Source organism: Dendronephthya gigantea, unplaced genomic scaffold, assembly GCF_004324835.1.
Source record: "Dendronephthya gigantea isolate DGI-Jeju-01 unplaced genomic scaffold, DenGig_1.0 000014F, whole genome shotgun sequence".
Classification (NCBI taxonomy): domain Eukaryota; kingdom Metazoa; phylum Cnidaria; class Anthozoa; order Malacalcyonacea; family Nephtheidae; genus Dendronephthya; species Dendronephthya gigantea.
The window spans coordinates 358,963-374,883 of NW_021163024.1; the positions used below are offsets into that span (position 1 = coordinate 358,963).

Below are 15,921 nucleotides of genomic sequence, written 5' to 3' on the forward strand. Positions count from 1 at the left end.
GTTTGGTGGTATTCCGGTGTTTTTTGCCAAAATACTTGCCGAGATATTTAGTTTTCCTGACAATATTGTCGGGTTTAATTGATGCAAGACAACACTGAAGTCCTAAATCAATGCAATGAACATACGGTAATTACGTTTTGACGGATCTTCTATATGTAGCTTGCGTGATAGTTGATATCTTTGCAGCATAATTCAGTCATGTGAACAGTGCACTTACTTCCGGGAAACGCGATACTTAGTCTCAGAAAATGCAAAATACAGTAAACATTCAGGAAGAGCAAATAGCAATTTGTTTTGCTCTTGAAGTTATCATGGCAGTAAACGCGGGATAAACAACATTTCGTTCGAATCTTATGGTTGATGCGTAAATCCGAACATGGCCGATGCAAATTTAGTCTCAAAAATTGAGTCATACAGCTTTTTCGACCTGGGAGAGATCATGAAATACAGTTTGAGAATATCCGCTGAAGGCGTAAACACAATCGATGATGCTCGTGCGAAAGTGTATGAAAAAATTACTGAGTCTCAAAAAATGTCGTGTTGGACACTCGGAGAGGTAATCTTAGATACTATTAAACAAACGGAATAACACCCGTCTAGTGGTCAAAATAATATTTGCACCGAACGTCTGTTTATATTAGCAGTGTTTGTACTAGCAGTGAATTCCCGGTAATTTCTAGAAGAGTGTAGGTTCGTGAATGTTCTAAAGCTTGTGTAACTGTAAACTATAATAAATGTGGAATGACTTAAAACGAACTCTTCTGTCCTTCTCTTTCGCTTTTGTGAAGGGATTTTAAAGCAAATAACCCATAATAAAGTAAAGTATGACTTGCCCATCGTAGGTGTAGAGTATACTGTAGTCTATTCTGAAATTTGTGAACAAAGGGTTCGTGACTACAGTAAAAGTATAGTAAACGACTACAAGTATCGTAAAAGAAGAGATTCCTGGCTACAGTATGTTTGATTTTTTGCTATTACAAATAGTATAATACAAGATCAAAGTCGCGACCGCCCGACGGCTTTCCCTCAATGTAATTTTCCTGCAGCGACGTTAAAGTGCGTATGACATGATTACTATTTTTTCACTAGAAATTCGCAAAAATCAGGCGATTCGAATGATATGTATCATTCTCCGATCGGATAAATACTTCTAAAGATATTTTGGATTAAACATGCCAAGACTTTTTTTTCAATAATTGGCCGGGAAAAAAGAGTCTGAGAACTAATTAGGGTTTAACGTCATACCGGGCAGGCAATAAAATCGACTAGTGTCACATTACAGTGAATATATGCCGTATGCGTCAAAAATTTGTATACTTTGCGCTGAAAAATGCCCGCTAGGTGTGTCGTATACGGTTGTTCCAACACACCAGATTCCTAAAATTAAATGTGTAATAGAGATTTGCGTCCAAATGCAGTAAGGAGACGAAAGAAATGAGTAGACGTCGTTAAATTCAAGCGCGCTGGATGGGAGCCATCACGTGAAAGCCATGCTTGCTCCAAACATTTTAAGTCTGATGACTTTTTTGGAAATTTGCGTTGTTTAGAACAGCACACATTACTTCGACTGAAGAAGTTACCCCATATGGGGTTACCCCATATCCAACAATACAAATTGCGGTCGAAAAACAGATGAACTTATCTGTGAGATCTGCAAGGGCGAGTAAATAAAAGTTCCTGAAAGGTTGGGTTTAATTAAGTTGATTTTCGAGTGTGAATAGCAATACTGCTACCATTATGCCATATGAAATGGAAGACGAGTTCCTGGGATCCAGGCCCTTTGGTGATATTTGCGTCTACTTTTTTTTGAGAAATGATCAAATTCTATTGTTTAAGCCATCGTAACTCCGAAATTAAAATTTAATGCAGAAAACTAATGTAGAAGTTACCAACCAACTTTTTATGCTCTATCAGAATCATCAGAAACCCATTTTGGGTTTATAAGCGCTTTAATACCACATCACCAAAAGGTAACAGTGTACGTGTACTGTAGCTGTCTTTTCCTGTATTGCTTTAGTTTTCAGCCCAAATCGTGTTTTATTAAGCTCCACTTTATGGAAGGAGTTATTTGTTATTTAAATAACTATTTGTAGAGACCCTTTGTTTGCATAATTTATACGCCGTAAACTTGGTGCTCCAAGCTGGGTAATCCTCATCTCACCGCTAAAACATTGAACGCCACCCAAACCAGTTTCCATCCATTACTTACTGTCTTGGACGATCTTAGGTTATATACTGAGCTACGTATTCTGGACTATCCCCATAACCTGTTAACTTTAGTGCTTTAAATACAAAGATGTGTTCAAAACAAAGACGACATATTGTCAATGTATCTCAAAAGTTTCTTGGTTACGTGCCCGTAATTATATCTATTTCTCTTAATATAAACGTGTCTTCCAATATACTATTACATATATATAGGATATTACACGGTGGCGAGTAAATATGGATTTTCTGTTCGAGTGATACTGTTTTGGACACGAGAACATAAAATCCATATCTTCGAGTGAACCGTGTAATGTTCTGTTCATTATACGGTCTAAATTATGAGTGACAAAAGTACACACAAAGACGACAAGTAAATCAGCCGCGGAGGACCATTATATAAAAGGGATTATTTAACCTAAACATTAAAGTGGAATAAATTTAACTTATCTAAAGATGTCTTTTAAGTCTTTTCGTTTGTATTTCCAACGTTAATTTCGTTTTATATGCGAACCATAATAACCAATAACGGGAAAATGTCACCCCCAAACGTGACACACCAAAAATATCCGATTTAGTAGCGTATGGATTCTGCAAGTGTTTTAGTTCTCAGTAAAATGCCCCGATCCATATAGCAAATACATACATCAACACAGACAACACTACCTAACAAAAAGATCATTTTACTGTAACTCAGCAAAATACATTTAATTTAATTTTGATGAAAATAAATATCTATAGTAAGTTAGAAGTGTAAAAATTTTGCTTGGGAAGTGAAAGTGCGAAGTTATGTCAACACGCAACCTCTCAGGAATTCTTATTTTGTCGTAGACATGGAACATGGGCGTGGCAAGGGTAGCTGGGTGGAAGCATGCGCATTTAAGTGTATAATATAATTCAGAATATAATTTAGAATTTTAGGCCTTCTAAAATTCTGAAAAATGAGGGTTACTCCATCCTGGGCAAGAATAATTTAGGAAACCAAGTTGACAGAAATTAATGTTTTTAATAATTTTGTTTAGAGTTAAAAATACGTTACCTACAGGTGTTTTCTCTATTTTAGGCATTTTCCGTATTTTCAGATGCGAAAAACATGGATGTATCAAAACGGACAGAATTGCTGAGTCTCTATGAGAAGGTGGAAGATGCTTTAAAAAGTTGCGACGAGAAAATGCAAAAGAGTTTGAATACCAAGTTCTCTGTCGAGAACATTGTTGATGAAATTCAGCTAAAGATGAATAAGCTTCAAGTTAAAGAATATGTTGTTCTAATTGCAGGTATAGGAAATCTACTGCAAATCATGCCAGATTATAAAAATAATTCTCAATAATACTGCATAAGTGTATACGAAAGTATCATGGCCAGCTACATTCCCCCGTTCATCAAAATTAATTTGGAACAAAAAATAAAATTTGGCAAATTTACATTTTTCTTTCAGTCTTACCAGAGTTGAATGTTATTCTTTTTTTAGGGGGTCCACTGATCAAAAGTTGCTTTTCTTTTACTTTAGATAACACTGAGATCAATTGCTTCCATATTACTAGGCACGTTATTCTGAGTAAAAAAAGGTCACAATAGTTACAAAAACTTTGCATACTGTGCACCTGGACATGCGACCTTTAGGCTGTGTCTCCATTTAAGACTGTGTCTTTTCGTTGTCTTCCTTATTATTTAGTTTCTCTTTGACACTATCATGTGCAGTCTACGTGGATTTTGCGCGGCATGGTTAGCCAGAACTGCACGCTTAAAATTTTCATATCTTGTAGCAGGTCTGTTCACAAGCTTGCAAAAAGATTTTTTCGCACTGCTTGTCCCAAGCTTTTGACGAGATGGGAAAACAAGTTGTAACAAACTTGTTGAATCAAAAGACTTGCTGCAATGCCAACAAGTTTGGTACAAACATGTTGTGACAATATTGGTACAATCTTTTGCTTTCAAGTTCGCAGAGATGTTGTTGTATCATATCTGATAAGACTTGTCAGAACAATCGTGTAACAAGTCTGATAGTGCCATCGGACTTGCTACAAGTTATTAACAGCTTGTTCCAAACTTGTTATACAACAAACTGGAGCAAGCTGGCAGTGCGAACAAATCTTGTTGCAAGCTTTTGAACAGACTCGTAGCAACTCTGCTGCAGATTTGTTAAAACTTGTGCGTTTTTACGCATGCACACATCATGTTTGTACCAGACTTGTTAGAACAGCTTTGTAGCAAGTCTTTTGATTCAACAAGTTTGTTACAACTTGCTAACGAGTTGTCCCATCTCGTCAACAGCTTAGGACAAACAGTGCGAACAAATCTTGTTGCAAGCTTGTGAAGAGACAGGGCGCGGATCTAGACCGTATCGAAAGTGGCTCGAGCCACGGTCAGATTTTCCCATCCCCAATTTTCCCATCTGCAATCTAATATTCACACATTATTTAGAAGTACATATTAATTCTTTGAATCACACCAAAATTAAGGAAATATATGTCTAAAACAAATAATTTGAGTAATAATCTTTCGTAATCGTTGTCATATTATTACCAATTCCTGCTAAAAGTGGGAACAAATTCCCAATTATTATTCCTTGTTTCATATTATGATTGTTCAGTTAACACTGAACTATAAAATTTGCTGAAAGCTTGCCGAATTGTGCCGAGTATATTCGGAAGCTAGTCGTGCATTCGAAGCTGCGATCACAGCAACTAGTTGACACGGTCAGCGTGCAGATTATTGCGCAATTGTTACTAAATATGGTAACGTTCGGACACGGTGCAGTGTAGCAAACCAATCACAGGGCAAGCTTTCATCACGTGAGCCACGGTGCGACACGGTGCGACACGGTGCGACACGGTGCGACACGGTGCGACACGGTGCGACACGGTGCGACACGGTGCGACACGGTGCGACACGGTGCGACACGGTGCGACACGGTGCGACACGGTGCGACACGGTGCGACACGGTGCGACACGGTGCGACACGGTGCGACACGGTGCGACACGGTGGCCTGTTTTTGATTGCGCAATAAGCATGATAAACAATAAGTTCGACATTTCTCGACTTCGAACTCGGATACAGTTTATACATAACACTTTAAATTGGTTTGTTCGCTGCATCCTGGCTGATTCAGGCTGAATCAAATGCATTAATACATGAATCCGTCGAAATTTCTCAAAAGCAAATCTAAGCGAACATATTTCAGGGGAAATATCGCTCTTCAGGCTACAACATGATGGAATTATTACTAAAGAAAGGCTTCGCTCGCTCGCGTTATACAATCGCAACGACAATTTTTAAACTGCTATTTCCCAAGAGACAAATACTGAAAATCTTTATTGAATATCCTTGTAAGGTAAGACTTTTAGGTTTTAAATCGAACTATGGGCGCTCTCCTTTATACGGAAAAACGGCCAAACCGGTTCTGTTGTAATCTGGACAGATTAATGGTATTTTAAAGTGTTTCAAGAACTCTGCATTCAAGTATATCATTATTTTACATCTGCCTAGCACTGGAAATGCAGTTTCACCGCAATATTCTTAACGAAATGCCCTATTTCAATTTAAAATATGACTCGTCTGACCTTTTTGGCCGCTTAATTAATGGAAGCGCCCTATGATACAAATTTGCATTTACGCTGTAGTCTGTGAATAATTTGTCTATGCAAATTTCACGTTATGTTCAGTGTGAATGAAATATCGGTAAATACCTTACCCAAAATTTTGAAAATGGTTTTGTGGTTTTATGAAAGTTCAGAGATTTACAATATTCGCTTTTAAACGTTCGCTGTAGAATATTGTAGAACCAATTAAAGCTCAGAAACCCTTCGCCATCCGCCCTCCCCCCCCCCGACAGGAAAATTTTTAGTCCAATATGACACGGTCAGATTTTCGGCTGGATCCGCGCCTGGAGACTTGCTACAAAATATGTTATTTCTACGCGTGTACAACATGAAGAAATCTTAAGATATTGACCATTACTAAAGATGTTGAACAAAACTATAGGGACTCATATGCACAAACTGAATTGACTGTATTATGATTGAAATCTAAACGAGAAAAATCATTAATCAATTTGCCAAAAAGCGGAATTTAAAAAAGCAGAATATAAAACACACGAGAAATCCTAAAACTTATTATACTTTATTTTTAACGGTGTAAATAAAGCAATCTGATTAGCTGAGCCTGAAAAGCGTTTCACAGCGGGTGAAATGCATCCGGCCCGCTGTGAAAAATGTAAACAAAACGACAAAACTAAAGCAACGTACGGCTAAAATGTGTCAAAACCTGTCTGGAGAAGGCTAAAAGACTGAAAATAAAAAAAACATACCCGAAAAACTTCTTATTTTAGATTTTTACGCCTTTTTTCGCCTGTCAATACGTTGTTTTTTTAATCCATCTGTGATTTAATTGCTATAGTAACAATATTTGCAATTTCATTAGCTGTTTTCCGACTAGGATATCCTAATAAGGAGTTATTGACGTAAAAAAATTCCAAAATGGCTTGCAGAATTTATAGTTCTTATAGCTTATTCAGTAAATTTGTTGTATTCTTTTGTGTTTGATAAAGGCAATGAAGTAAAGATATAAAAATAAACACGTTATTTACTTGCAGCTTCGGTCCGGATGCAAAAAGCTGTTCCCTCGGTCTCAGAAACCGTTCTCGAAACCTCTAGGCCTAGCACAGTTTTTTGCATCCGGACCTAGCAGCCGCTAAATAACATATATACTAGAAATACATGCATGCAGCAACCCCTCGCCTCGGTTAAGCGAAATTAGTTGAGCATAGGGATGGTGACATGATAGTTGGAAAATTTTGTGTGGGTTGAGGTGTTTGGAGGGTGCTTGGTATTGTTGGTATGTGAGAAGAGAAGTATGGAAATATATTTCTGGAAGCGGAAGCACTGTAGTCATAGAAACTCGCAACTGCATCGCAACGGCCGTATATTTTCAAAGAATCAAAGTTTACCCTCATATTTTTGTGAAAAAAAGGCAAAAATACGACAAGATTCTAACCATTTTCTGGAAGTTAAGTTACTCAACTATAGTCACTGTTATGGTAAATTATTTTAATTATTAATTACCATGAAATATAACATCAGACGTCTCATACGACTTCCGAAGTTTTATGTTTACGCCTCGACTGGTTTTTGCACGCGAATATTTTGAAAAAACTGAGTTTATAAATAAAATTATAATGTCGTCTATCACATAACACATTCAGATTTGTAGTGAAATACGTTTAAGAATACTAAAGTTGTGTTTACTACAAAAGAATGACTTTTTATACCTGTGGCTGTGCCGGGTCTTATTTTCAAGTGTAAAATCTTCTTTGTATAGGTAATAGTATGGTTTCGAGTGCAATTTGGATATAACATGCACGAGTAAGTTTTTCAAAAACTCAAAATAGCACGAGTCCGAAGGACGAGTATTATTACTCGATAATGATATAACTCCATACTATTACTTGATAATGATATAACCGGAAATGATCGAGACAAAGTATAACAACATCCGCCGATAACAACTTCCGGTCAATTTTAATTGGCTTATTTACAAGCACGCAATAATTCGATTTTTATAAAATATATTGTAAACAGTAACACACTAACACTCATTTCACTCAAATTCTCACGCTGAAAATACAACAATTCATAATTTCTATGAAAGAAATCGAATCAAACAAAGTCAAATAGCTCAACATTTTATAGTAACAGTTAAGAGTTAGTCGGAATCACTTTCTATTATCAACCTGCGACGTCGTTTTTCTTGAGCTTTTTCTGATGCGATTTGGGCATCTTCCGATGGTTTTGTCTGCGGCATAACAGAAAAGGTGACTTGACAACCGTGAAATGAGTTGTTAAACATCTGATGCTGGCTTTGTTGTCTCACCACGGACTGACTAAGGCTGAGGCATGAATTTGCGAAGCCTATCTCAGATGTTGTCAAATAACCTCGCGAAGAACCTTGTTGACAGCCAGTGTTTGAAGACGAAGCTGCTGATTGAGGCATGATGCTCGCGATGTTATTTCGACGGGATATTCTTGTGGAAAGATCTCTTTGCTCACTTTCGTCCCCTTCATCGTAGTCGTCAAGGGATTGTAGGTTCCGATGGCCAGTAACTTTAACGATGGACGATCGCTCGACGTTACTTTTTTTCAACTTGTTCACCAAAGTCTTTCGAGCGCTGTGGTTTGTCAATTTCTTGCAACTGGCTTCCAATTGTGTTCCTGAAACGATTTTCTTCATCATTTCGTTGATTCGGTTTATTCCCATTGGTTGTGCTTTGTACCAAACCTCGTCTTGGGCTTCGGCTTTGTAGTTGATGGAGAGGTAAAAGGGACCCGTTTCTTTCATTTGCACTGGTCGTCGTGACAAGTACTCCTTGAAAAGCGAGACTGGACATCTTTCTCCTCCTGCAGCAAACATTTTTGGTGTGAAATCCCGAGCCTTTTTGGATAAACCACCACCTCTTGTTTTTGTCAGCCCTTCGGTGAATTCAATGTATTCACGACCTTCGTCATCTTTGCCAAAAGCAAAGTCTTCGACTTTCATACTGTGGTGTTCCTGGCGACCACGTAAACCAAAGTATTGGGTGAGTATCCACCATATTGTGCTTATTAGGCTTTCTGGAGTTTTCCGGCCAAGTTTGTCAACTCTCCACAGTAGCTCTTCCTTTTCTTCGGACAAGCTTCTCGCTTTGTTTGGACGCTTTCCTTTTCCTTCTTGACGAAGTCGTCTCGCTTTACCCTCAAGGACCTGCTTTGATGCAAAAAATTCTCTGTCCCGAATTATTGAATGTTTGTATCCGTGTTCTTTTAAATAGCGGTCAAGAGCTGCAACCATAACTCGAAGACTGTCTGGCTCGTAGTCTTGCCCGTCTTTATTTCTCACTTCGGCGTAAAATTGTTGAAGTACTATGTCCAAGGCGTTGACTTCGTACATCTCAATTTCTTCCAAAAATCCTCTTTGTTTTGCCCATGTCTTAAAAACGCTTAGCCAAAAATTAGTGCTGCTTGTTGTGTTTTTATTTTTGGCATTATTTTGTAACTCCTGTATTGTACTTGTCTCAACGTTTGGAAATCTTTGCTCATTGCTGGCGCCCGCCATGTTTGTTTTTAAAAAACACAAAAAAATTGTATTTTGGAGGAAATTTTTGGTGAAATTTGATTGGCTATTTTCTTAATTCCAACCAATCAGATACGTTTGTTACAGATTTTTGCACTGTTGTTACAGATTTTTGCACTGTTATTACAGATTTTTGCACTGCTGTTACAGATTTTTGCACTGCTGTTTGAGATTAATTGCACTGAAATCGACCAATCACAGTCGAGAATCATTTCCAGTTATATTATTACAAGTGTAAAATCTTCATATACACGGTGAATTCGGTCGAAAATTTAGTCTGTTTTTTTTGTTAAACGGTAAAAAGTCCTGACCACATTCGAGTTTCCTTCTAATGTAATTAAAATATATATATATATTCCACACTTATGAAAATATAAATAATATGAAAATATACTTATAGGCCCTGTTCATATGACCCCGCTTACCGGGACGTCTCGCTTACCTATGATCTCGTCGTGTGTTACTTTTACTAGTAAAACTTACTACGCGTTCATATGAGAAAACGAATTGTCCCGCTAGCCGGGATCTCGCCTTTGAGAGGCGAGATCATAGGTAGACGGGATAAATCGATTCCCATATGAACGCGCTATCCCGCTTGGCGGGATGAAATCTAAACACTATAAATACTCGATTTTAATGCTAATTTGCACGATTTTTAACAAATTTTACGTTTGGGTTAGTACAAATTATCAAAAATATCGCTTAAATAATGTCCTACGATGCAAAACAATCATTAAAGGCAAAAAAATCGCGTTAGCGATCGTTTTATTCTGTATCGATGAAAATTATTTCCACAAAGTTACATTGGAAACGAAGAATTTTTATCTCGGCAAGCGGGATGAAAACACCATATGAACACATGGAAATTTTCATCTCGCTAGGTGAGACATCTCAGTAAGCGGGATCATATGAACAGGGCCATAGTTTCTTCAAAATTTTGCAAAATGACAGTTATGCCGGTTTAAAAATACAAATATTTGTGTCGACCAATCAAGAGCTAAGTAGTTTACACTGGCGCATGCGCATAACGTAGAAGACCGTCCATGGCGTGAGGTCCATTGCATAATGGCGGACAACTTTGATTTCGCCTTTTCGCATCCTGGGTGTAAATATCCGAGCGGAATTAGTACCCTCGCACGGTGCTCCGCACCGGCTCGGGGATAATATTATTCTGGCGAAAACGAAAAGTCAATTATGTTTGTTTTTACCCTCAGGTGAAACGAGCTCCGGAAAAAGTAGTTTTATCAACCTAATACTTGGAGAAGATATTCTCCCATCCAGCACACTGCCTGCCACATCAACTATTTGTGAATTGAGATATGGAGAGGTACGGAAGATTGTGGCATATTACAAAGATGAGCAAAGACAACCAGAAGAACTTATCTTACGAGATCCAGTTGAAGGACAGAGTTATCCAGATCAACTTAGAGAATATTTGGATGAAAGGAATGATCATGAAAAAGGACCACGCTTCAAAAAATGCAAATTATTTTGGCCTCACGATTTGCTTAAGGTAAATATAAGAAATGTATTTAATTTGTACTCCATTATTTAATATTTAACTATTTATTATTTATGCTTGTTTATAGAATGAGATAGTCATTGTTGACAGTCCAGGAATTGGTGAATCAAATGTTTTAGATGATGTTGTGAATGATTATCTTCTGACCGCATTTTGTTTTGTATATGTCATTGACAGCAGTCATGCAGGGGGGGTTCAAAATGATCGGGTGAGTTATGCGTGCCTGGAAAAAATTTGTTTTGGCCGTGTTTCTTTTTGCGTGTAAAGACTGGGGGTGACTTCTGCTTCAACATCTAGGCAGAAGGCAGCATTCCAGTTATTTTCATTTCACTCGTTTTAAGCTTCGACTTTCAAGAATTAATTAAGTAGCTGCAAGAGTCTATAAACATATAACAATAACCGAGCGTGAGGTCTGTACTGTGAAATATCAGCCCCGACCGTTTCTATATGCAAACACCTCGGTCTGACATATCACGTTACTGATCGAACAAGCGAAGTCAATAATCTGTTTATTATATGGCTGAACTGCAATAGATATCCGGGATACTGGTCCAGATACGAAATATACGGACCACGATCCGGATATGGCTTCCTAGGGACAGCTCGTCAACCAATCAGAATACAGGTTTTTAGAAAGCCGCATAATAAAAATTAATATAATAGACTGATTTGAGCTTTGACTCATCTCATGATATAAATGTAGCTCTAGTTAGCTTAGGAAAGGTTAGTTCTCTGAAAATACTGACAAATCTCGTCCCATGGGTTATTCTAAGCCGGAGTTGTTACCACTTTTTGAAGAAATTTTAAGAAAATTTCTGGAGATCGAAATTAGTAATAATTGTAAATTTGCCATCTCCAGAAATTTTCTTACAATTTCAAAAACTGGTGGCAACTCTGGCTTAGAATAACCTCTGTCTCGTCCTATTTATTCTGAAATCGGACTCAAGCTGTGTGCGTTGTTCATGGAACTGTTCTTTTTTATTAAAATTTTAATAAACTTGTAATATGTTTAGGTCGCGGGCTAGTTCGGGGAATGGTCTACTTAGCTTAGAATAGCGATAGGTTATTGGATGCATACATTTCTAGTAGCCTGTATTAGTTATTTTGTATACTAATGTAGGAAATTTTGTCCTAGATACTAAAACTTTTGGAGAGAGTTAAAGACCAATCCCTTGAATACTTTCTTTGTGAACGTGCTGTGTTCATCTGCAATAAATGGGACCTAATCAAAAGTAATGAAGAATCAGCTGTCAAAAAATATACAATCGATCGTCTCAAGAAGACATGGCCAAATTTGAATCCGAAGACTCAGGTTGTCCAAATGTCAACGACAAACGCTGTTGTGGCAAGAGATTTCGGGATTAAATCTGAACAGTTTGTTTCAGTTATGGACGCAATCAAAACAATGATGCTCAAAACAATCGCCGCGAGGCTAAAGGCTGATTGGAGGTGCGTATAGTATGATAATAATTTGAAATACGTTTCCCCAGAATCCCTTTCTAATCTAGCCCCACGTAAGTTAAGGCTTAAATAAATCATGCAGATAAAATTTGTATTTGTAAATACTATTCGGTACGAATAAGTCAAGACATTGACATTATTGTATCATGAATTCATTATAGTATGAACATCGCCCATTTTTCGTCTGCATCAAGCAGCAATTGTAGCGACTCTCTTAAACCTCTCAGCGTAAGTGACTGTTAAAAAATCTGTAACTTCAGAAAAAAAAACTGCGCAAGGTAGCGTTAAAATGTTCCAATGAATAATAATGCGGTCAATTCTAAAAGCATTGATAAAAGCTTTTAAAGCTTTAATTAGCTTTAATTAGGTTTCAGTTGTATTTTTTCATGGCCAGCAGTATACTTATTATGTCCAGGTAGTAACAGAAACTGAATTATTTGGAAAATATTGTGTAGCTTTAGCCTTATTGATTTTCAACGAATATTTACTCGCTTTGCATTCGCTATGCCAGTGGTGCATGCGTATACTACATTTTCAGTTCATTTGATGCAGTCTGCTATCAAATTGAGGAAGTAATTTAGTGTTGCTTTGTATTTTTATTATACGATTGTTTCTGGGGCCGGTTGTTCAAAGCTAGGTTAACGTTAGTGCTAACCCTTGCATGGTTTCGATTTTACTCCGTTGTTTTGGTTTGTATCGTTCTACACTGCTGTTCGTTTCAGGACTTTGCAAAATATGACTTCTATTCACTACAAAATACTTATAGAAAAACATGTTCAACTATTATATTTCCAAGAAATTTCCAGCTAAAAGAATTCGAAAAAATGAAAAATGTTCATCCATGGTGCATAACCAACTGTTAAAGGCTCGCGCGCTTGATGCCAGAGGTTTATTATTGCATATAAGGATATTAGGTTATGTTGCTATTTCTCTATGTTTATGTACTCTTACTTTTCATAGATGGTTAAATGATGTTCTCTCACGCCTGATATTTCAAACGAAATTGCTTATGAACAGAGCTCAAAAAGAGGATGTACAAGCAACTGTTGCGAAAGCAATAATGAAGTTAGCAATGATTGAACAAAAACATGTTGAAAGTATTGAAAGCTTGAAAAAAAGGTTTAAAAACGAGACAAACAAAACAGTTGATCAACTTTCACTACACTTATCATCGGACGTTTTCAAGAGCAACCTTCAATCGTGGGATGAAGACCAATGTCCCGAAATGGAAAACACCTGGGAAGAAACAGAAAGAAAAATTGTTATGGCCATCGGGCAAAGGTTCGTAGAAGAGGTTGCGAAGTGGGAGATTGACCATCGTCTCATAGAAAATACTCGGAAGTTATTGTTAGACCAGATAACGAAACAAAGAAACCTTCTTCACGTACGTATACAAGGCGTTGAAAATTACGTTAGTAAAGAACCTACAACAGTGAATAATCCAGAAGTCGCAACATCGTTTACAATCAGAGAAAAATTTTTGATCGGAGCGTTGTCTCCAATATGGTTTCCCCTGGCACTGGTCGCTAGTGTAATTAGCCTGCCTATTCTAGGCGTGATGGCGTTGAAAGACGCCATCCAAACAGCTGGTAATAAAAAAGGGTATAAAAGCAATAAACCGAACTACTTGGCTAAACGGGCTGAAGAATATCGCCGTAGCTGCATTGATGAAAACATTTTCCGGTCTTTTGTCTTGAATCAATTTAAAGAGATAAGCATTAACATTGAAAAGATGGAGCGTGAAATTCCAGCAATAATCAGCGCTGACAAAATAATTATATGCGCACTTATTCAAGAAAGTATGACGGTACTGCGAGACGCAGAGAAATACGCTCCAATATTTGCCGAATGTTCTGACACCAAAGGCGAATTATCCATTTTTGCCATCAATGATGTGTTGCTTAGTGATGTCAACCTTGACGATCTGGAGTGCGATCTAAAGTCGTCACTTGGTCATGGATCATTTGCGGATGTATTCGAAGGGAAAATGATTTCAGAAGGCAAAGGGTCAGTAAACGTGGCTGTAAAAGTTTGTAAAGAAGTGCTAACAACACAGAATGCATCCATGTTGTTGGAAGAAGAGCAAATGTTAAGGTACAGTAAACATTTGATCGACATTAAAATTATTTTGGGATATTTTTCCGAATTTATCATATTTAAATATTTCCGCACAATATATATTTGCCTCAACTGATAGTAAAGAATTTTTTCCAGGAAACTGGATCATCCAAATGTTGTCAAATTTTATGGAAGAGCGTTGCGCCCTGGCAAGAATGGTTTGAAATTTGTCTTCGTGATGGAATTATGCGGAGAAAGTTTGAGGGATTATTTCACCAAACATCCAAAGTGTTTCCCGGCCAGAGCACCAGAAAATGTATCTGAAATAATTCAATCCTTACTCCAAAGAGGAAAGGATATTGCAGTGGGACTTGATTACTTGCATCATCAAGGCATTGTTCATCGTGACTTGAAGCCTGAAAATATTCTAGTAAGTTTTATTGCCATTTAACTTTATATTAATCTCAATCACTAACTTATACTATAGCTTCAACGCGCAAGGTCAAACTGAGCGTTTGCAGGGTGCTCACGTCATATTTTTCCTCTCCTAAACTTTTTGATATTCAATACTTCCCATATAGCCACTGAATGCCAGTGCTCATTGTTATAGGTGCACTGCATGAAAGACTGCATGAAAATACAAGCAAATCGTCCAAGCTTCAGCGAAGGACTGTATTTCCAGACGAAAAAGTTCACTCGAAATGCTCGAATAATTTTAAATTAAGGTTAAAAGAGGAATGGTTGATTATTCAGCTCTTTCTCAGGCACCGGCAAATAATTTATTTGCCCACCAGCAACAATCATGCTGTTTTGCTTAACATTATCCAATAATTGATTAGCTAGAAATACATTCCCCCTTCGCACAGGGAGAATATCAATTATCTCTGTTGGAATTATTTTGCAGTTTGGGAAAGACAATTGCATGAAAATAGCTGATGTTGGTATTTCCAAGAATATAACAGAAGTGACAGGGACGATGGCTGGAACACCCTTGTACATGGCCCCAGAAATATTTGCAGCGGAGATTTGTGCCAGTGCTGATATTTACAGTTTTGGGCTGATCTTGTGGGAGATGTGGTATGGTGAGGTAGTTTACAGTGAGCTTCACAATCTGCCATTGAGGACATTTAGCGAGAGGATTTCCAACAACTACCGACCTAAAATTAAGACGGAAGCAGGTACTGTGACAATTGCAGAGTACGTATCACTGATAAGGAATTGTTGGCCAACGGAGCAACTGGAGCGTTTACCTGCTGACCAGTGTGTAGCTAAATTGGATGCCATCTTAGTTCGTCATACGACGTAGTTCATCGTGAATAACTTTGATTTCTTGCATAACAGCACTTCAATAAAAAGTTGTAAAAAAACCCTTAACATTTCCACAAATTTGTGGCATCAAGAGTGTCTTATAACTCGTGTTTGTATAATTTGCATTTCATCCAAATTTTAACATGTACTATAAAATTTATGATAAAAGTAAAAGTCATCACTGATTATATGATCAAAAGAAAAGTTTTAAAACCTTTTATATAACTAAACCTTTAGCCTTTATAATTATGTAACTAAA

At 37.4% G+C, this 15,921-nt stretch overlaps 1 protein-coding gene across 1 annotated transcript; it reads left to right on the top strand.

The window, feature by feature from the left end:
• Window positions 1-280: 280 nt before the first annotated feature.
• On the top strand, window positions 281-15,692 carry LOC114519706. The gene is made up of 8 exons (XM_028539877.1): window positions 281-556; window positions 3,269-3,482; window positions 10,528-10,826; window positions 10,903-11,043; window positions 11,971-12,284; window positions 13,257-14,390; window positions 14,511-14,784; window positions 15,259-15,692. The coding sequence occupies exons 1-8, from the start codon at window positions 377-379 to the stop codon at window positions 15,658-15,660; spliced, it is 2,958 nt and encodes a 985-aa protein (XP_028395678.1). The 5' UTR covers window positions 281-376; the 3' UTR covers window positions 15,661-15,692.
• Window positions 15,693-15,921: the final 229 nt, after the last annotated feature.